The sequence below is a fragment of the Cucurbita moschata genome, unplaced genomic scaffold (assembly GCF_002738365.1).
Source record: "Cucurbita moschata cultivar Rifu unplaced genomic scaffold, Cmos_1.0 Cmo_Scf00005, whole genome shotgun sequence".
Classification (NCBI taxonomy): domain Eukaryota; kingdom Viridiplantae; phylum Streptophyta; class Magnoliopsida; order Cucurbitales; family Cucurbitaceae; genus Cucurbita; species Cucurbita moschata.
The window spans coordinates 2,074,933-2,096,817 of NW_019268521.1; the positions used below are offsets into that span (position 1 = coordinate 2,074,933).

General features: G+C 36.8%; 3 protein-coding genes across 4 annotated transcripts in view; 2 read left to right on the top strand and 1 right to left on the bottom strand.

The window, feature by feature from the left end:
• Positions 1-5,771, bottom strand: part of LOC111443502 (microtubule-associated protein TORTIFOLIA1-like) — a 6,623-nt gene extending 852 nt beyond the window's left edge. Inside the window, exons 1-4 of the mRNA XM_023081327.1 lie at positions 4,838-5,771; positions 3,967-4,158; positions 1,422-1,521; positions 1-1,305 (exon numbers count right to left, since the gene is read on the bottom strand). The exon at positions 1-1,305 is cut by the window's left edge and continues 278 nt beyond it. Coding sequence (XP_022937095.1) covers positions 1-1,305; positions 1,422-1,521; positions 3,967-4,158; positions 4,838-5,548 — 2,308 coding nt within the window. The 5' untranslated portion in view covers positions 5,549-5,771. The remainder of the gene's footprint in view (positions 1,306-1,421; positions 1,522-3,966; positions 4,159-4,837) is intronic.
• A 2,294-nt stretch (positions 5,772-8,065) lies between these two features.
• On the top strand, positions 8,066-11,577 carry LOC111443703. Of its 2 annotated transcripts, none has more exons than XM_023081632.1 (2): positions 8,066-8,308; positions 10,481-11,577. In XM_023081632.1, the coding sequence occupies exon 2, from the start codon at positions 10,552-10,554 to the stop codon at positions 11,098-11,100; it is 549 nt and encodes a 182-aa protein (XP_022937400.1). In that variant the 5' UTR covers positions 8,066-8,308; positions 10,481-10,551; the 3' UTR covers positions 11,101-11,577. The 2 variants fall into 2 exon arrangements, with proteins under 2 accessions (XP_022937400.1, XP_022937401.1); XM_023081633.1 differs by lacking the exon at positions 8,066-8,308 and adding an exon at positions 8,349-8,881.
• Positions 11,578-17,858: 6,281 nt separating this feature from the next.
• LOC111443702 (septum-promoting GTP-binding protein 1) lies at positions 17,859-20,794 on the top strand. The gene is made up of 6 exons (XM_023081631.1): positions 17,859-18,359; positions 18,464-18,584; positions 18,656-18,752; positions 18,842-18,881; positions 20,150-20,233; positions 20,342-20,794. The coding sequence occupies exons 1-6, from the start codon at positions 17,940-17,942 to the stop codon at positions 20,504-20,506; spliced, it is 927 nt and encodes a 308-aa protein (XP_022937399.1). The 5' UTR covers positions 17,859-17,939; the 3' UTR covers positions 20,507-20,794.
• The last annotated feature ends 1,091 nt before the right edge of the window (positions 20,795-21,885 follow it).

A 21,885-nucleotide genomic window follows, 5' to 3' on the forward strand; every position in this document is an offset into this window, starting at 1 on the left:
CTCTCAATTCGGGAATCGCCACTTTCGGGGTCCTAGATATACCGTTGTCTTCGCCAGCTACTCGAATGGCTTCTAACGTTGCTTCGTCTTTTGATGCTTGCCAAACACTTCTTGCAGATGGTCCCTCACCAAGTCTTAAAGGTCCAGCACCTTTATCCCAAGCTCTTCTGTTACCTCCGCCTTGGTCGATTTCTTGTTCGGATTTCGATGACCTATTGTCAATGCCACCATCTAACGATCTCTTAGAGCTCATCTGTCCGTTTCTCGACATGTAAACAGGATAGTCCCAAGTCTCATTCATGTCGGGTCTCCATGCAGCATTCCTTCCCCTCATGTTCGAACCGATTCCTTCTGATTGAACGAACCTCTCTCCGAAAGACATTCGTCCATCGTTGTTTCGTCCAAACTTGGCACCAGGATAGTCCAAAATTCCACTATACTTACCTAGAGGCCTATTAGACGTTCCTTCAAATCCTAGAGCAAAATTACCTCTTCTACCTGATGACACGGATAAATCTCGTGCCATGTCTTCGACAACTCTCTCGAGTCCACGGACTCTATTTTCCAAAGTTAACATGCCCTCATGAGAGCCTCCCATGAAATCCTGCAACATGTTCATCAAATGTGCCTGTTGCCTCTCCAACTGCAATAGCTGCCTCTGGATAGCAGACCAGCTTCCTTTGTTATTCATGTAGGCGCTTTCCGATTGGGTATCCATTTTGGAGAAGTCCGAACGAGCGCCAGAAGATTCCCGTTGCGATATTTCACTTTGATCATTCACATTGTACGCTCTTGTTCTCGAGTCTCTTTCGTTAAGTTTCCCCTCATGCCATTTATCTCGCCCAAGATCATCGTAATCCCTCGGCTTAGCCATTTGAGCTCTTTCCGAGTCTCGAAATTTATTGAATGCACTTTGAAAATCATCTGCTTGAGTGTTTTCAACATGAGTTGATCTTACTCCAGCATTTGCATCCTCAGGCTCCGGTTTCTCGTCGTTCGTGTTCGAAGAACTGGCATGTCTGCGAGGAAGAACCACCTCGACAGGCAAATCCCCGGACCCCCTAGTTTCGAGTTTCTGAAAGAACTCTGGGTTCAACTCTTTGTCAGTTAAAGCAGGTACTTTCTTCTTCAATATTACAGCTGCTTTATCTGAAATACTACCACATTTCGTTTTCGAAGCTGAATTCGATACAGGGACGGAATCCTCGGATTTATCTTTGTCTAATGACCTCCCTCCCTGAGGAGAATTCGCATTTTTCAGGTCGGACTTTTTGGACAGCTCCGCCGAGTCATGGTTTTCACCATCTGAAACATACAAGCAAGAACAGCACGTCGAAATGGAACGAGTTAGATGGCACGGAAAAAAAAGGTAATCCTTCAACGTCCAGAAGGAAGTAAAAAGGGAAGACGAATCACTACACCTTGAGATTCATTCTGGCTTTCTGCAGCTCCGTCGGTTTTCCCAGCAAGTTTCTTCCATAGCTGTAGTGCCTCGGTCATGCTGTCTCGAACGGGTCTTATCTGTAAAAATAATCTAGATATCATTAATATAACAATCATAATTTCTTTTCACATGCATATATATCAATGAGATTCAGAAAAGCACTCAATTAAGATCAGGAATAACGGCCCAAGCTCACCGCTAGCAGATATTGTCCTATATGAGCTTTCTCTTTCATACTTCCACTCAAGGTTTTTAAAATGCGTCTATTAGGGAGAGGTTTTCACACCCTTAAAAAAAATATTTTGTTCTCCACCCCAACCGATGTGGGATCTCACAATTCACCCCCCTTCGAGGCCCAGCGTCCTCGCTGACACTCGTTCCCTTCTCCAATCGATGTGGGACCCCCAATCCACCCCTTTCGGGACTCAGCCTCCTTGCTGGCACATCGCCCCGTGTTTGGCTTTGATACCATTTGTAATGGCCCAAGCCCACTGCTGGCAAATATTGTCCTCTTTGGGCTTTCCCTTTCAGACTTCCCCTCAAGGTTTTTAAAACACGTCTGTTAGGGAGAGGTTTCCACACCCTTATAAAGAATGTTTCGTTCTCCTCTCCAACCGATGTGAGATCTCACACTAATCCTATATATTATACACCACATCATTTTCAGTGTTTTTCATCAGTTAAGCTTTCTTCCTTGACGTTCAGACCCGAGAATTCTCATCACCCATTTATTTCCAAATTTGCTACTCCCTCATGGTTCAACATAAATGTCTGAAATTTTACCACATAACTCAATTAAATGTATAATTAAAATCGATTTATGCAAAATCATATTTTTTTCATGTTGGACCGCAATAAACGATTTTATGCTCACTAAGTAGAATAAATGGAGTAAATAATGAGAAAATGGTGAATACGAGTGCCATATTAAATACAAAAAGACTTGATATGACTCTACTTTTAAAGAGTTATCAAATTCAAGTTCTTAACTAGTGTCATGGGAAAATCATCCAAAATGTCAACCCAAAGAGATCTATGAACCTAATTCCATTCCAAACAACAACAAGCAGCCACTAAAATACGCTCGAAAGCTTCAACTGCTCCAATACTCTCACCAACAGGAGAAGATGAGCGTAACAGCCCAAACCCACCGCTAGCAGATATTGTCCTCTTTGGGCTTTACCTTTCGGAACTTCCCCTCAAGGTTTTAAAACGCGTCTGCTAGGGAGAGGTTTCCACACCCTTATAAGGAATGTTTCGTTCCCCTCTCCAACCGATGCGGGATCTCACAATGAGCTCTAACCATCCCCCGTTCAGTATGCTAGTAACTTTTTTCTATGCCTAGTTCATGCTGTTCATGCTTTTCACATCAAAAGAATTGGCTACTTTGATCAGGAAGACTTAAAGCTAAACTTAAGAAGGCTGCTATCTTGTACTTAGAAACCAATAACATTCATTTAATCCACTGGAGTATGCTAGAAATGCTTCCGTATGCAAATGTACTTTCTTCTGATTATTGATACCTGGATTTCGTTCAACCAATGTCGTTCACCGGTTCAATCTTAGATGCCTTCTGCTGGTTTGATAAACATTAATGGATGACATTATCATTGAAGGCCAAACGTGAGATCCCACATCGGTTTGGGAGGAGAACGAAACATTCTTTACGAAGATGTGGAAATCTTTTCCTAGCAGACGCGTTTTAAAAACCTTGAGGGAAAGCCCGAAAGGAAAAGCCCAAAGAGGACAGTATTTGCTAGTGGTGGGCTTCGGCTGTTACAAATGACATCAGAGCCAGACACCGAGTGATGTGCCAGCAAGGTGTGTCAGCAAGGATGTTGGGCCCTAAAGGGGGTGGATTGGGGTCCCACGTCGATTGGAAAAGAGAACGAGTGCCGATGAGGATACTGGGCCCTAAAGGGGGTGGATTGTGAGATCCCACATTAGTTTGGGAGGAAAATGAAACATTCTTTACAAGGGTGTGGAAACCTCTCCCTAGAAGACGCATTTAAAAAATCTTGAGGAGAAGCTCGAAAGGAAAAGCCCAAAGAGGATAATATTTGGCTAGCGGTAGGCTTGGGCCATTACAAATGGTATCAAAGCCAGACACCGAACGATGTGCAAGCAAGGTGTGTCAGCAAGGACGCTGGGCCCTGAAGGGGGAGGATTGGGGGGTCCCACGTCGATTGGAAAAGGGAACGAGTGCCGACGAGGACACTGGGCTCTAAAGGAGGTGGATTGTGAGATCTCACGTTGGTTAGGGAGGAGAACGAAACATTCTTTACAACGCGTTTTAAAAAAACCTAGAAGGGAACCCCGAAAGGGAAAGCTCAAAGAGGACAATATCTACTAACGGTGAGCTTGGGTAGAAAATCGACATATAGTCTAGCAAGTTTACGAGTAAACAGATATCTAAAATTCTTGAATGTGTTAACAGGAAACACACACACTGAGATAAAACAAAGATAGAACAGAGCAAATGAGATGCTTTATACAAAGAACAAATGAAAGCAAAAGATAACCTTGTCAAAACGGCAAGCCTCAAGAACTGCCAAAGTGGAAGCACCTCCATCTGTTATGAAATTGCTTGAATGCAATGCTAATGCACTTAGTGCATCAGCTGCTGCCTTGCGCGTTGCCCAATCAGTGCTCCCAAGTAACTCATGAATACTTGGTAGCAAATGTTCCAAGCTCTGTTGTCCAATGGCACCAACCTAAAACAAGTCATTGGATCATCATAAATTGCCATTGGTTTCTCATAAAAACTAAACAATCTTATCATATGTACATTATTATATATTCACGATTTGCTCAAACACGAGAACGAAAGAAAGATCCAATTCTTCAGAGATATTACAATATGTTCTCTATGGTAACTGGGTTCGTTAACTATGGTCAACAAAGAGTACGAGCTGCAAGGTACATTGGTCGGGTCAGGTTTGTTTGGCATCTATGCCCCCTACCCTCCAAACAGTATGGGAGTCTTTCAAATCGTACTACTCACACTCCTAGATCTTCACGACGCCTCCTCCACCATAGTGTGAGCTAGGAGTAGCTACGAAAAGCGAGACCTACTTCCAAATTCGCTTTCAACAACACCACGAAAAAAGTCAACTACAAGTAGCCCACTGATCTAATCATAGGTGAAATCCAATATCTTAGCCTCTACTCGGTAAATAGAATAGGTGTTTAGTTCTTTCTCCTTCGCCTTTGAAGGATTGAACGAGGTCTAGCAAATGAGCATTCGACTAAACTATCCTCTTCTTCTTATACTGTCATAGTGCACTGTTTCTTAGTCCTCACTCCCCTCTAAATATCATTAGTTATTCATGAATCTAAGCTTAAATACCATTCCATGATGGAAAAAACAATGAAATAGAGAGTAAAACGAACCTGTGATAAATTGGATACCACAGTCAAGAGTGAAGCCTTTGCCAAAAAATTTGGATTGTTGAGCAACTTACAGATCCTGGGGCAAAGCTTCTGAAACGCCATGATGGGTGGGCTGGCAGCACACTCCACCATCTTAGCCATACACAATGCGGCACCAGATTGAACGCCCTTGTTCTGTTCTCCCATAGCCTCAAACAAAGGCTTAACAAACAAAGCCACCACAGAGCCAAGACCTCCATTATCACCACCAGAACTATCCCCTTTCAAATACTGCGCCGACAGTGCACCAATGGCATCTCTACACGAATCCTTCACGCCAGAATCCGCATCCTTAACCCTTCTTATGATATGGGCTATAATTTTAGTCAAATGGGTGGAAGTAGAATCGCTATGAGAAGCACAAACGAGTGTTAAAAGCCGCAATGAATCTTTCTTCACAGAGGGTTTTGGGTCGGCAGAGGAGTCGTAGAGGCAATTTAGCAGCATAGGAATGGCTTCCGGGGAGATGGACTGGATGATTTTCTCCATGTCGTCAATGGCGATCTGGTGGGTGTCTCGATCGGAGAGCTTGGAGATAGCGGTGAGAATCCTTTGCTTGAGTTCAACCATGGCGAGATGGGAAGATAGAGAAGAAACCGAGGATCTGGATGTGGGCGGCGATTGAATTGGGGGTTTTGTGGGTCTCGATGATTTGGGTGGTTGAGAACTCATTATGAACAAAAGCAATGGCGGAGACTCGATTCAGAGCTTCAATGGAGGTTAAGGAACAATAATGCAGGTGAAGAAGAAGAAGAAGATTAGTCGATTCGAAGAAGGTGGGAAGCTTGCAGGAGACAAAAATGGAAGGAAGGTGGGGAAGAAAGGGGAGAAGTGAGAAGCAAGTCTTGTGGGTCAGCAATCAAAGTAGAAATGAGGGCTAAAATCACGAAGCTTTTTCGAATTGATAGCAAAACGAGACTTGTATGACTGTTTTAACTGCTTTATTTCCCCCCCTTTTCTGATTTTTTGGATAATTCTTGGAGGCCCGCTAGGTAAGATCCCGGGGAGTAGAACGAAACACCGTTTATAAGGGTATAGAAACCTCTCCCTAGCAAACGCGTTTTAAAAACCTTGAGGGTGAAGTCTGAAAGGAAAAGCCTAAAGAGGACAATATCTGTTAGCGGTGAGTTTGGGACGTTGCAAATGATATCATAGCCAGACACTAGGCAATGTGTCAACTGGTAGGCTAAGCTCCAAAGGGGGTGGACATGAGACAATATTGCCCCGCAAGGACGCTGGGTCCATAAGGAGGTGGATTGATGGGGTCTCGAACAATGTGCCCGCGAGTAGGCTGAGCCTCGAAGGGGGTGGACATGAGACAATGTGCCAGTAAGGATGTTGGGCCCCGAAGGGGGTGGATTGGTGGGGTCCCACATCGATTGGAGTAAGGAATGAGTGCTGGCGAGGACGCTGGCCCCAAAGAGAGTGGATTGTAAGATCCCACATCGGTTGGGGAGGAGAACGAAACGTCGGGACCAAGCACCAACGAGGACGTTGGGCCCCGAAGGGAGTAGAGAATGAAACATCCTTTAGAAGGGGTGGAAACCTCTCACTAGCAGACGCGTTTTAAAAATTTTGAAAACACGTTTAAAAATCGTGAGGCTAACGGTGATGCGTAACGAGCCATTGGGTTGTTATAAATGGGATCAGAGCCATACAGCAGGTGGTGTGCCAGCAACGACGCTAAGTTCCCAATGAAGGTGGATTGTGATATCCCACATCGGTTGGAGAGGGGAACGAACCAATTTGTTATAAGGGTGTGGAAACGTTTCCCTAGCAAACGCGTTTTAAAAACCGTAAAGATAACAGTGATGCATAACAAACCAAAGCAGACAATTTCTACTAACATCGGACTTAAGCAGTTACAAGTTACAGCTATTTTATATTGACATGTTTTGAGGGTGCGCAAAAAAAAAAAAAAAACGAAACGGTTATTCATGAGACCCATTCCGTGTCATCGAGATTGATTGGGTTGGTAGCCCTAAAAGTTCTTCCGTCTTATGAATTTTATGTCTAATAAAACCCTAAACTTTTAGATATTAAAATTTAGATATACGTCGATCATTTAGATATTAAAATTTTCCCATCACAATTTATATTAACTTAAATTTGGGATTATTATTATTATTATTATTATTATTATTATTATTATTATTATTATTTTGTAAATTGAATTTTACCAATTAATGATGAGAGCCAGCTAATATTAGGTAGCCAAACTGTCATCTAATGCCATTTTACAATATTTCTTGGTACATTTAATAATTATTATTTTTTTCTTTTTTACCCACTTTTTTCCATTAAAAGAAAATTAAAAAATTTTACTTTTAAATGTATTTTTTCATTTAATTTAAATTAATAATTATTTGACTTTCGGTTTCGGGCTTCCCTTCCACACACTAGTGTTTCGTTCTCCTCCCTCAACCACTTTGGGATATCACAATCTACCCCCTTTTAGGACCGAGCGTCCTCCCCAACCAATGTGGGATATCATAATCCACCCCATTTCAGGGCCTAGCGTTCTCCTCAACCAATGTGGGATATCACAATCCACCCTTTTTAGGGTCCAGTGTCTTCCCCAACTGGGATATCACAATCTCCCCCTTTTAGGGCCCAACGTCAATCCCCAACCAATGTGAGATATTACAATCTACCCCCTTTTAGGGCCCAGCGTCCTCGTCGGTACTCGTTCCTTTATTCAATCGATGTGGGACCCCCACCAAATCCATCTACCTTTTTGGGGCCCAACGTCTTTACTGGCTCTCCGCTTCATGTCTATCCCCCTTCGGAGAACAAACTCCTCGCTAGCACATCGCTCCATGTCAGGTTCTGATACCATTTGTAACAGCTCAAGCCTACCGCTAATAAATATTGTCCTCTTTTGACTTTTTCTTTCACGCTTCCCCTTAGCTTTGAAACGTGTTTGCTAATGAAAGGTTTCCACACCCTTATAAAGGGTGTTTCGTTCTCGTTCTCCTCCCCGATCAATGACGAATATTGGTATTTTAAATCAAATAAAATCAAAATGATGAAATTAAAATTAATCTAAAAGGTCAACTCATAAAAAAAAATGAATATTTCAACCATTAAAGTTTGATTTTTTTTTTTTTTTTTTAAATTAAAAAAATGATCTGGAATGAAAGAGAAAGTTCTTACTTTACCCAGAAAAAGAAAAAAAATATATTAAAAATGAAATTAATATACGAAAATTAAAATTTATGTGGGGGAAAGCCGAGCGTGATTGATGAAGAAAGGACGATGGCCAAACTTTTTTGGAGATGGAGATCATTACAATTTGAGATCTAATTTCATCCTTCAATCTTCTCCGGAGCTTCAGATTTTGTTGCCATTTTCGGATCATAACTTAAAAACCCTATTTCCCCCTTTTGATCTTCCCTTCTTGGTTGCAGATTTTGCCGATTTTCTCTTGTGGTATGCTCTCTTTCTCTCTCGTTATCGGTGAAGTGTTCTTGTTTTTGGGTTTTCATCTTCTTTTTGATTAATGGATGATGGATTCTTTTCTGAAGCGATTGATGAGTTCGTTGGTTCTTTCTTCTTTGATACATTGTTTGAATCGCTTTCTTTGATTGGAGCTCATTAACTCTGGTTGTTGATGTGATGTTCAAGCTGATATAGTTTTAATGTTGATTTGAATGACTTTTGATGTGGATTTGCTTTACGAATTTTGTGGATAGCTTCTAATCTTAATTGAATGATATCAATTGTGTGGGGCAGAGGGAGTAGATAGTAAGTAAGAACACTGTCCTTTCGAACTAACTGTGGTGTTTTACATTGAAACTGGTTCGTTGGCAATGGCGTCTATAGAAATTTGTGGAAAACGATCCTCCATTATTTGCACCGTTTTCTTCAATTTGTTACTCTTTCGAGTTTCGTGGGAGACATGACTCGTGTTCGTCTATGGGAGATTTGATGGATTAGAAATAGATCTGTTCGTGATTGGCTAACGTCTACCATCTTTCCTTGCAAAGATCTTCCCCATTTCAGGTGCCTTTGCTCACATGATATCCATTTTGGAAAAGATCTTGTTGGATTGTAAGCAAATTGAGCTTTATTCTCTTGACAATGATTCAGGGAGTTTGTTTAGATCTATTCTTCAAGGATGAGCTCATCTGGTCTCTTGAATCCTTGGATTTTTTTTCTTTGTCAAATCTTTATTCCACAAAACTTCAATGTTATCTAGAGATCTATCCTTCAAGGAAGATTTGCATTCCTAAGTTGTCAAAAGTTCTTTGCTTGGCATGTCTCTTATGGGTGGATTCATATCTTCAATGTTATATATAGATCTTTCCCTTTTGTGTTTGTTGTATGCAAATGGGAGAGTAGGATTTGACTGTCTTTGAAGATGCTCTTATTGTGGGAAGTATGGCACTGTTTTTTTCTTCTACTTTTTGCTTTCTATAAGTTGAGGATTTTTGGAATCGTGCCCAGTTTAATTCCTCCCTTTGGGCTTTTGGTCCTAAATTTTCTTTCTTGAGTTTTATCTCTTTCTTTGATTATGAGCTATTGGAGCTAGGGGTGTACATGGTCGGGGTTGAGGGATTTTTTGGGACTGACCCAAAAGTACGAGTTGGTTGGATTGGTAACCCAACCCAACCCTCTATTTTTGGGTTGAGTTCGGGTTGTTCCAAACTGAGAAGAGACAAGAAGTCGAGCGGAGAAGTCCGATGGAAGTGGAACGGAGCACCGAGCGGAGAGACAGTCGGTGATGACGTCCGATGAGAAACACAGTGACAAGGTTGAGTAGAGAAATGGGAATTGAGAAGAGAGTTTGATGGAGAAATAAAGAGGTGACTAACGAGCGGCGTTAACATTCGTTGTGAGATGAGAACGACGTCAATGGAGAAATAAAGAGGCGAACCACGAAGACGAACACTGTGAGATGAGAACTATGAAGACGAAAAGTAGAGAGACAATGAGAAAGATGAGAACGATGGAAAATTTAGCAAGCGTACTTCATCATTACAATTATTAATTCAATCTCATGTATCGAAGAGCAGAGAGAGACAGAGAGAGACAATTTGCACTCTATAGAGTGCAGATGCCTAGGTGCAAGGGCAGATGCAGACGTGACTCATGGGCTTAGGCTGCATGGGCTTGAGCCTATTTTATTTATTTTTTTAAGGTTTCGGGTTGACCCAATAATTTGAATTTCAAACCCAAACCGGAATGGGTTCCAAAAGACGAGCCCAAACCCAAACCTGAAATCCTTTTAAACCCAATGCAACCCTTATAATTTGGGTTGGGTTCTCGGGTTAGCGGTTGGATGTACACCCCTAATTGGAGCCTCTTCCTGCCATTTTCATTAGTTGTATTTTATTTTTTTATGAAGGCTCCTACAGTTTCTCTCATGTTAGTAGTTTCCTTTTCAAGAATCATTCTAACCATTCCATTCTGCCACATGAACTCGTTGCTGTGCTCGTTTAGTTTCTATATCGTCCGGGCCTCCTCTCCCTGTATGATTCTGTGGTGGATCGATTATGAAAGTAATTTATCCACTTTTTGTTACTAGAGTCTTATGAACTCCAATCTGCAGGATCACCCTGTGTTACAATCAATTCTTACAGTTCTCTACTTCTTTTTCAGGTGATGATATGATAATGGATTGTTGAATAATCTTCCTCTTCCTTCCCAAGAGATACTTATCCGGCAAAATCATGGTTCAGAAACTGCAACCTATCAAAGGAGGTGGAGGATCCATCAATGTTGGAGCCACCGGAACGATTAGCTCCCTAATGATGAGGGAATTAGAGTCTATGAGATGCGACCCGAAAAAGTCGGTAACTCCCAGAATCAAATCTTCATCTTCTACTAGGACTGTTTCATCTGCTGCTTCCATTCCTAACAGACTACAACAAAGTAAATCGTTCGACGCTGCATCCATTCCTAACAGACTACAACAAAGTAAATCGTTCGACGAGGTAAGCAATAGAAGGTATAATACCGTTAATAACCGAAGCTTTGGGAAGTCTCATAATGCTACTAAAGCCGGTTCGAGGGATGTCCATCGTATGCCAATGCTTGGTTCTAATGATGTTTATACAGATGGGCATAGCTATAGAGAGAAACCAGAAAGGAAAGGACTTAGAGCAGTTCCAATTGTGGACGTTAAGTGTAATAACCCGGATAGAGCTTGGTCTAGCCGCCCTCTATCAAGTCGACTCAGAAAACTCGGTTTTTCAAAACTATCAGAAACCTTCGCTTGAATTCTGCAAGACTTTCTATCAGAATATTTGTCACTTTAGGAGGTTTTCTTGTATTTAGTTTGTAGGGTTGTACAGAAAGAACTTCTTGTGGAGCCTGTAACTGAGTCCCGACGACCCGAAAATCAACGAATGGTTGCATAATATGATATCAAACTCTGCCGTGGCCGCCCCCTTCATCAGGAGGCTGCTCTCACTCAACTGTCTTCTTGGCAATCTAGCTGATGGGAAGCTAAACCGTGTTCGGTTTGTTGGTCGTTTTATTCGACATGTTTGTGTCCAAAACTTGTAAGTTCGTAATGGTAAAGATTGCCTTTACCACTTGGGTCCCTTTTTGATGTTCTGCCGTGTAATTTGCTCATTTTCTTTGTTCTTGGCTACTGATCTGGTGGACCAACTCATCAAAGTTTCTATTGATAGCCTGAAATTCAGTGGTTCTGTCCTGAATGGCAAGGAAAATTTAACAGAAATTAACCATTATGATTATGATTATGATTTGGATTGGATAGGATGAGTTGTTCGGGTCATCGGGACATATGAACGCCTTTATAGAGCACACTTCTTCAAGAAGATGATGTGATCCTCTTTTATGTTTAGTTTTGATTATTAAAAGGTTATTATGATTTTTACGTGATTATTAACCTTTTATCTTTTATGTGATCATCGGGACATATCGTTATTAAAAGACATCCAGAGGCTAATTATGAGTTTAGCTTAGAGATGTCTATTATACTTGCGGAGTCGAGGTCTCGTGGAGATTTGCCTCGAATGGGAGAGGATTCTCTGTTTAGATGAGAAATGGGGCAGAGAATAGGGAACAACTTTTTTTTTTTTTTTCTTTCTACTTTCGTTTAATCTTCCAACAAGTTGCGTAGTTTGGCTGCTTCAGCTTTCGAAAACAAGGCATACATACTATTCTTCAAAGTAAATATTAAAAAACCTACTAAAAAGACAAAGTCTCGAGGATTGCTTTTGACTGAAACAAAGTAGAGTCGACCAACCAGACATCAACATCCTTGCAGCTGGTTTGACTATTTTGCAAGTAGATATCATTCGCTTTGAATCGTTATGTATCGTCGTCAGCCTCTCCCCAATAAAAGCGTTTTAAAACCTTAAGGGAAAGTTCGGAAGAAAAATCTCAAAGAGGACAATATCTGTTAGCGGTAGGCTTAAACTATTACAAATGGTATCAGAGCCAGATACTGAGAAGTGTACCAACGAGAACGTTGGGCTTCGAAGAGGGGTGGATTGTGAGATCCCGCATCAGTTAGAGAGGGGAACGAAGCATTCTTTACAAGGATGTGAATTTTAAAACCTTGAAGGAAATCTCATAAGGAAAAATGACAATATCTATCAGTGGTATGGTAGGCTTGAACTATAATACACACCAAACAAACCGCCCTTCAACATTAAGATTATATAATATTATTAATTTTTTTAGACTTGTTTAACAAGTTTTTCATTAATTGTTTTAGTTTCTTTTTAGAATAAATATAAAACGAGTATTTAAATTCAACATTTTACTAAATTACTGGCCGAGTTGGATTAATGATTGAGTCACGAAAGAAAATTAATTTATTTGAATATAATTTGGTTGGTATAAGTTATTAATTTTTTAATAATTAAAGAATGGAATGAATGTAGCTTTCATATCCAATTCAAGGCTTGGTGACATATGTACCAAACTATATAATATATTTTATAATAAGGTTTTTATTTCAAGGATATCTAGTTTGTTGGGTTTTATTTATTATTATTATTTTTTTTATGGCCACTACTTTGCTATTTCTCACCTACTATTTGATTAAATTTATGTTAGGTAGGATATCAATTCAAACCAAAAAAAAAAGGGTAATTTTATTCATTAACCCAAAAAAATATTTTTTTTATTTACAAAATTGAAACAATGTGAAATTATGACCTTTATAAAAATTAATTGAAAAAAAAAATAGAAACGCGTGTCAAGTATCACAGTTGCACTCTACTCCGGTGGCAGTGGGACAACAATTCTACGACACTTATTCTAATCTGACGAATAACTTAATCATACGAAAGTCGTTCTTTGCGGACAATCTTGACGTATGATCAAGGCTCGGGTCACGTATGTTTTAGAAAACATGAGCGAGAAAATGCATTGAAAAGCATTTAAAAGGAATTGGTGTTATAAGCTAAAAACGAATAAGTAACAGCTACAACTTTGATAGTATGTAACTCGGGTATACAACTTGTCATATTCTCTTATAGTATATTTTGAAGGCATTGTAGCCTTGACAGGTGTGGACATAGCTTTCGTGACTGGTCATATACCTAAGATTTTTGGAACAAATATGCAGTCATGACCATGGACAAGCATGACTAGGACATCTGACACGTGATCACAGGCAAAACGCTTTAGACGAACGAACGACAATTAGACATATTTAAGTGTGTTGCCTGTGGAAAATTCACTTCGTCGTTTTTGTTGTGTTAACAATAGGCGTCAGTAGCACAATGGCTATATCTTACCAGAACGGAGGTACAGGGGATCGGCATTGGACACTAGTTAGGAAGGCAAAGTAAAATAGTGGTCGTAATTGATCGCACGACAAAAAAACAAGTAAGAAGGTCGAGTCGAGCAAGTGTGTTAAGCTTCAATGACAACTTGTTGTTTGAGGCTACATGCTCTATAAGGAGAGTCGACTTCAACTCAATTGTTAGTAGCTAAGTACGTCGGTGACGGGATTTTTTTTTTTTTTTAATTTTCTAGATGTTACTATCGGTCTCCCTCGACTAGGTTGGATCATCATGAATTAACCTCAACCATAATTGATTTTTCTAGCCCAAAGGGCCTTACCTAGACCTAAGTTAACCGTCTCCCTCGACTAGGTTGGATCATCATGAGTTAACCTCGACCGTAATTGATTTTTCCAGCCCAAAGGGCCTTACTTAGACCTAAGTTAACCGTCTCATTCGACTAGGTTGGATCATCATGAGTTAACCTCGACCATAATTGATTTTTCCACCCCAAAGGGCCTTACCTAGACCGAAGTTGACCGTAAAATCCCATATTTGTATGGATATCATTTCGATTCATTCCCAGAATTAAAACAAATTAGAATTCTAAACTCTCTACAACCTCGACCTCTAGGGGATAAGATATTTTCCAGCCGGTTGTGGGTGAGGAGGGATCCGAACCTCCAACACCGTGGTTCGTAGCCACTTGCACGAAGATTTTACGAACTAAATTTAATTTAACGATCACATCATATTTAAAAACATACGTAATTATAACTTACCCAATCAAATCAAGCCATATGGAAGATTCATTATTATCTTCGCATAACATTATAACCTATATATTTTATTAATAATTATGTAACGATTTAATATCATAATCTAACAAAAATATATCATATCATATCATATACAATTAATCCTTTAATTTAATTATACAAAACAGATGGGGCCAATGTGTTATTTAATCAAACCATACAGCTTTATTATTATTTATTTTTTTACTTTATTCTAAAAGCATCGTATTCATATATTCCCTTTGATCTAGATCCACCAATTAAAATAATTCCCTTTTTTTAATGTCAGTAAATTTCTTAAATTTAATCATTATATTATACTTGTATTATTATTATTATTTGTATACATACTTATATTTAATTTCTTTAATCAGTTTTTTTTTTAATAATTCCTTTTAATATTACTTTTAATAAATATTTTTGAAACATGGTATTCACGGTAAAAATATTTTTGAATTTTTTAAAAAAATTTAAAATAAAAAAATTCATGAGTATTTTTTAACGTGGTACTAACGGAGAGTTACCAAAGTTTATGAATATTTTTTAAACGTGTTACTGGCCGTAAAAGTATTTTTAAATTTTTTAAATAAAATTTTTAAGAGTATTAATGAAAATTTTGATATCATAATTGTATTTTTAGAGATTTTTTAAACAATTTTGAAAGTTTAAAGATATTTTTGTGTTAAGAATGAGAAATAGAAAGTAGCAATTAATACCAAAATATAAATCACAGAAGAAATATAATATTTAAGATATATTTCATAAATAATATATTCTTTAAATATTATATCTCAACCTTCTGAAATAAAATATTAAATGTTTTCATCTAAAATTAACTGTCCGAATATTTTTAAATTTTTTGAAAATTTAAGGGTTTTTTTTTAGATTTTTTTTAATTTATGGATATTATTTAAACTTTTAAAAATTTTAAAATATTTTTTATTTAAAAAAATTTAAAGTTTTAAAATATTTTTATTAATTTCGCGGACACAAAATTTAAATTAAAATTTAAAAATTTATTATATATATATATATATTTAAAATAGAGACCTTTTAGACCAAATTTAGCGTAATATCTTTTAATTTATACATAAAAAAAATTGTGATTGAATAATTTAATAAACAAAAAATCAAGATTAAAAAAATAGGTAATTAATATTTGACCAACTATTTCTTATATATTATAATAAACGTAAATAAATAAATAAATAAATAAATAAAAAATTATTTATTGTATAAAAATACAAAGAAATAAATAATAAATAAATCGTAATAAAGTATGCGACTTTCTAAATTGCTAAAAACACGTTTTTGAAAATAATTGAAAACGACTCTCATTGAAACGGACAAAACATAAAATTATTTTTAAATAAAAAAATAATTTAAAAATACCCACAAAAATACACTCAGGAAGTGCCACGTCATTTATTGGGATTATAAAATTCTTCAATTATTTTCTTATCCATATATTTTAAATTATTAAAGATTTTGAATTTTTCGTGTGAAAATGGATTTTAGTTATTATTTCTTCAATTATATATTTTCCTAAAAATATAATTTGAATTTACAATATTAAAATTTTAATATGTTAATATATTTAATTTTGCCCTTTTTTCTAGAGTAAAATATTTTTTTTTGTTTTTAAATATTAATTTTTTATATGAAAAAACAATATAATTTTTTAAATAGGTAATTCAATAATAATGAGTATTAAATAATTAAAAAATATAAATAAGAATAAAAAGAATTAAAGATGATTTTTTTAGTAAAAGAATAATTTAGGTGGGCCCTACCTTTAATTCCATTCATTAAATTTGGTAAATTTCACTTTAATTCTTAACAATTAATCACCACTTTTATTTATGACCATTCACTTTAACACAATTAATTAAACATTAGTGCTTTTTATAGCTATATACCACTTTTTTAATTTTTTAAATTAATTTTATAAAAATTATTTTTATTTATAGTTTTATTTTATTTTTTAATTTGACTAAGATTTTTAATATTCCCTAAAAAAAATAATAAAATAAAAAAATAATTGTTGTGCATATTTTATTTTTTTAATATTTAAGTAAACCTTAAATATATATATCTATCTATATATATAATTTAAAGTAACAAATAAATTATCACGCACAAAATTAAAATTTCAAATTTTTTTTATAATATATTAAAAGGGTATTGAGTAAATACAAAATTTTGATTAAAAAACTCATAATCACATAAATTAAATAAATTAATTTTAAAATTTGAAAAAATTTAAAAAAAAATTAAAAAAACGAGCAATATGGAGAATAGTATAGAAGAAAAATACTTCGACAAAAGGTGTTAAATTTTCATGAATGTGTCCGATATAAGAACTGAAATAACATTTATATGACACGAGACAATAAATAAATAAATAATATTATTAGAGTGAATATAATATAAGTAATAAATATTTAAATGGTTAATTGTTGGTCGTGTATTTTTCGGTTTAAGTCTCATTTTATTATTGAAATTAGGAATTTAGGACGGGAGACGACAAAAGAGCGAAATTGACGGAAATAAAATTAAATAAATAATTTTTTAAAAATTGAAAAAAATCAAATAAATAAATTTTAAAAATTACAAAGGCGTGCGTATTGTGTCAGCTGTGAAAATATATATATATATAATAATTTTATTTCATTAAATATTATAAATTTAGTTTCTAATATTTATTTATTTATATTTGATTCAGAAATTTTTAATTTTAATTTATTATGCTCTTAATATTTCATCATCCAACACTTTCTCTCGAATAAAGTATGCCTCCCCTTAATCAAGGCTCGACTCCTTTGGAGTCTTAGTCATTTTTAACTATATCTTCGAGGAGGCTTGACTCCTTTTCTTTTGGAATCCTTTGTTCGACATTTGAGAATTTACCAATCTATTAACACGACTAAGTTTAGGGCATCGCTTTGATATCATGTTAGATGAACACGACTCTCCACAATGGTATGATGTTGTCCACTTTGAGCATAACCTCACACCAATGGAAAGAGTATTATTTGATTATAAACCCGTGATCATTCCCTAAATTAGTCGAGGTGGGACTTTCATCATCCAATAGATCCCACTAGGACTCTCGATCCCACCTATGTTTCTTGGACTTTTGATCCGATAGTGGACTTTCAATCCCACGTATGTTTCTCATTCTTAACAATACGACATATTTTAGAATTTATTTAATTTATTCGAAACAATTTTAAAAGTTTAGGATTCTATTAAACATAGAGCTATTTATTTTATTTTATTTTTGTATATATTATCGGTCAGACGTAATATTAAAGATTTAAAAATCTTAAAATTAAAAATTTATAAATTTATTAGAAACTTTTAAAAGGTTGAATTATTTATTAATTTTTTTTACTTTAAATTTAAAAATTAGAAATTAAAGTGAAATTAAAGATGGATATAAAAAAGAAATAAGAAGAACCAAAAAAAACCGGTCAACTGTCTGTTCTTGTTGATGCTGGTCCAGTCTCCCACTTCGCCTTCGTTGAAATTTGTTGGGAAAACCGCCAAATGCCCACAAACAACAAGCCCACTGCCGCTGCCATTGAAGCCGATGGCAAAAACAAGCTCAAGCTCCCTCACTTCCCTTCCCTTTTCACCGTCAAGGTAGCCCATGACGCCGCCGCCGCCATGACCAAGCTCGGCCGGAGGCTCGTCCGGTGGAGGCTCCTCGAACGAGTCTCCCTCGTTCGTCACTTCTTTCGCTTCGTATGGGATAGAGTTTTTGCGTGTTCTTCTGGAAAAACCCCTAAAAAATACTGCCGCCTTTCCTCCCGCTCTCCGATGACCGTCGTGGACGGTGGGTGTTCGTTGGAGCTGTCGAGGATTAGCCATGGATTCGATTCCGATTCCGATTTTGATTCTTCTGAGATGGTTTCTCTCAAGATTAGCCTCTTGGGAGACTGCCAGATTGGAAAAACAAGCTTCGTGGTAAGATTTCACCTCGTAAAATGTTCATCTGATTTCCCCTGTTTCTCTCTGTTTCTCTGTTTTCTGAACTCTTTTGTTTGTTTGTTCTTGTGATTTTTGATTAGATCAAGTATGTGGGCGATGAACAGGAGAGAAATAGCTTACAGATGAGTGGAATAAACCTAATGAACAAGACATTAAGTATCCAAAATGCTCTGATTTCATTCCGTATCTGGGACGTTAAAGGTAAAATCAAACTCCCCCACGTTTCTTGATTTCTGAATCAAAAAATTTCTAATACGAGTAGTTCGATGAAGGTGATAGCAGTTCACAAGATCAACTTCCATTAGCCTGCAAAGATGCAGTAGCAATCTTGTTCATGTTCGATCTAACAAGCCGACGAACTCTAAACAGGTCCGTTTTAAATCAAAATCTTGTCATCCTCGTTTGAAAAACTTGAAATCTGAGTTCATTTTCATTTTTTGGCTCTGTTTTTTTTGCAGTGTTGTTGATTGGTATACAGAAGCGAGGAAATGGAACCAGGTATGAAGTTTTTTATTCCATTTTTGGCCAAATTTTGAACTGTTTCATTTCATCATGAGTGATCCATTTGGCCGTTGTGGGTGAAAGTTTCTTTTGAGCACTAAGTGTTTGATAAAAGTCCTGTGAGAACTGATGAGCTAGAGATGTGAGGCTTTTACTTTATCTTTTGAACTTGTGAACCGCTAAAAGGTTACTTCTCCTCCACCCAACTTGTTCTTGAAGATAATGGTTTGTTACTACTCATTACGAGATGAATAGGTACCTACCCGAGCATAGTTCAATTGATTTAGGTGTATATAGTTGTTGGAGATTCGAATCTCCCTTACCCACCTTAGTTAAACGTTTGTATTAGAACATGTTTGGATAACTTTGATTTCTATTATTTGTATGACCTTTAAATGTCAATGTCATTAGGAGATACCCACCGGAGCATAGCTCAACTGATTTAGGTATATATCTTTAACAACTAAGAGGCGGGAGGTTCGATTGTCCCTAACCCATCTTAGTTAAACGTTTATATTCAAACATGTTTGAATAACATCGATTTCTATTATTTGTGTAAGTTTTAAACGTCGACGTCATTAGGAGATACCCACTGGAGCATAGTTCAACTGATTTAGGTATATATCTTTATCAACTAAGAGGCCGGAGGTTCGGATCTCCCAAACCCACCTTAGTTAAACGTCTGTATTCAAACATATTTGAATAACTTTGATTTCTATTATTTGTATAAGTTTTAAACGTCGACGTCATTAGGAGATACCACCGGAACATAGTTCAACTGATTTAGGTATATATCTTCATCAACTAAGAGGTCGGAGGTGCAAATCTCCATAACCCACCTTAGTTAAACGTTTGTATTAAAACATGTTTGGATAACTTCAATTTCTATTATTTGTACAACCTTTAAACGTCGATGTCACTAGGAGATACCGACTGAAGCATAGTTCATCTCATTTAGGTATATATCTTCATTAACCAAGAGGTCGGAGGTTCGAATGTCCCTAACCCAACCCACCTTAGTTAAACGTTTGTATTCAAACATGTTTGGATAACTTCGATTTCTATCATCTGTACAACCTTTAAACATCGACTTGATCGTAAGTTAATATGTGGTGTTTGGTTCATGTATTGTACTCGTGTCGTATATCTGGTACGAGGGTTTGTTTATCATAGGTTACACGACTCATATTTCACAAATCTTAGCCTGTTTGTTTACCAATCAACGAGCTCGGAGTAACTCTCGGGTCGGTTCTTGTTTATTGCAGACAGCCATTCCCATTCTGATAGGAACCAAATTTGACGACTTTGTTAGACTCCCTCCTGATTTGCAGTGGACAATTGTGAGTCAGGTAAATCAATCATGATCCTGAAAGTTCAATTATGGCTAAGACTTTCTGCCATCAAAACCGCGTGGAATCATTCAAATTCTCTTTGAATTGTTGTTTTTGTGTTCATAGGCAAGAGCTTATGCAAGAGTTATGAAGGCTACTCTATTCTTCTCTAGCTCCATTCACAACATCAATGTCAACAAGATCTTCAAGTTCATTGCCGCCAAGCTCTTCGATGTCCCGTGGTCTGTTGAGCGTAATCTCACTGTCGGTGAGCCGATTATCGACTTCTAACTTTCGTTATACTCGACTTGACTCTGATGTACATACGACAGAAGGAAAGAAAGAACACGAAGAAAGTAGACGAAGAACTAGATTTTTTTGTTGTTTTTTCCCTGCAGGTTGATTGATCGGCTGTTGGGATTGGTTATCTGAAATCTTTTTTTTTTTCTAACTTTTTGTTTTAATCCAATGAAGGGATTCTAATTTCAAGGAATAGAAGAAAGATGTGAAGAAAAGATTGTGATCTGTTGATACTCGACGATATCAATACTAGACACTGAAAGATTTTGGTGGGATTTCTATTTTCTATGGGTAACCTGAAACTTATCAATACTCGACACACTGAGAGATTTTGGTGGGATTACTATTGTCTATGGCTATCTCGAAACCTATCAATACTCGACACACTGAGGGATTTTGGTGGGACTACTATTTTCCATGGCTAACCTGAAACTTATCGATACTCGACCCCCTAAGAGATTCTAGTGGGATTACTATTGTCTATGGCTATCTCGAAACCTATTGATACTCAACACATTGAGAGATTTTGGTGGGATTACTATTGTCTATGGCTATCTCGAAACCTATTGATACTCGATACACTGAGAGATTTTGATGGGATTACTATTTTCCATGGCTAATTCGAAACCTATCGATACTCGACGCACTGAAAGATTTTTGTGGGATTACTATTTTCCATGGCTAACCTAAAACCTATCGATACTCGACACACAAAGAGATTCTTGTGGGATTACTATTTTTCATGGCTAATCTGAAACCTATCGATACTCGATATACTGAAAGATTTTGGTAGGATTACTATTTTCCATGGCTAACCCGAAACCTATCAATACTCGACACATCGAGAGATTTTAGTGGGATTACTATTTTCCATGGCTAACCCGAAATTTATTGATACTCGATGATACCGATATCTAGTTACTTGAATTTGAATAGTTTGAGATTATAGAATCGAAGTCGAGCCTAGTTTCTAACCTTTTATGAGATATTTAACGATCCTATGTCGTTTGTACCAATTGTAGGTTAAATTCGAAATTTAGTGATTATGTCTATCTAGTCTCTAACCAAGACGTTATCACTTATGTTTTATAGCCTTGCTAAATTATGATGCTACATATCTCGAAAATTAAGTATATAATACGCTTAATTATTCAATTAATTGTACACATAATGTTTATATCGAATATATAATGATATAATTCAGGCTAATCTGAGTATATCTCAGTGAATAAGATACCAATTATTATCTCAAATTTGAATGGTTTCATCGATAGAGAATTGAGACCGACTGGTAAAGGAGATTACTAGTATCTCAATTAACGGAGCTATATTTTACCAATATGAACATAGCTCAGTGTATGAGTTACCAA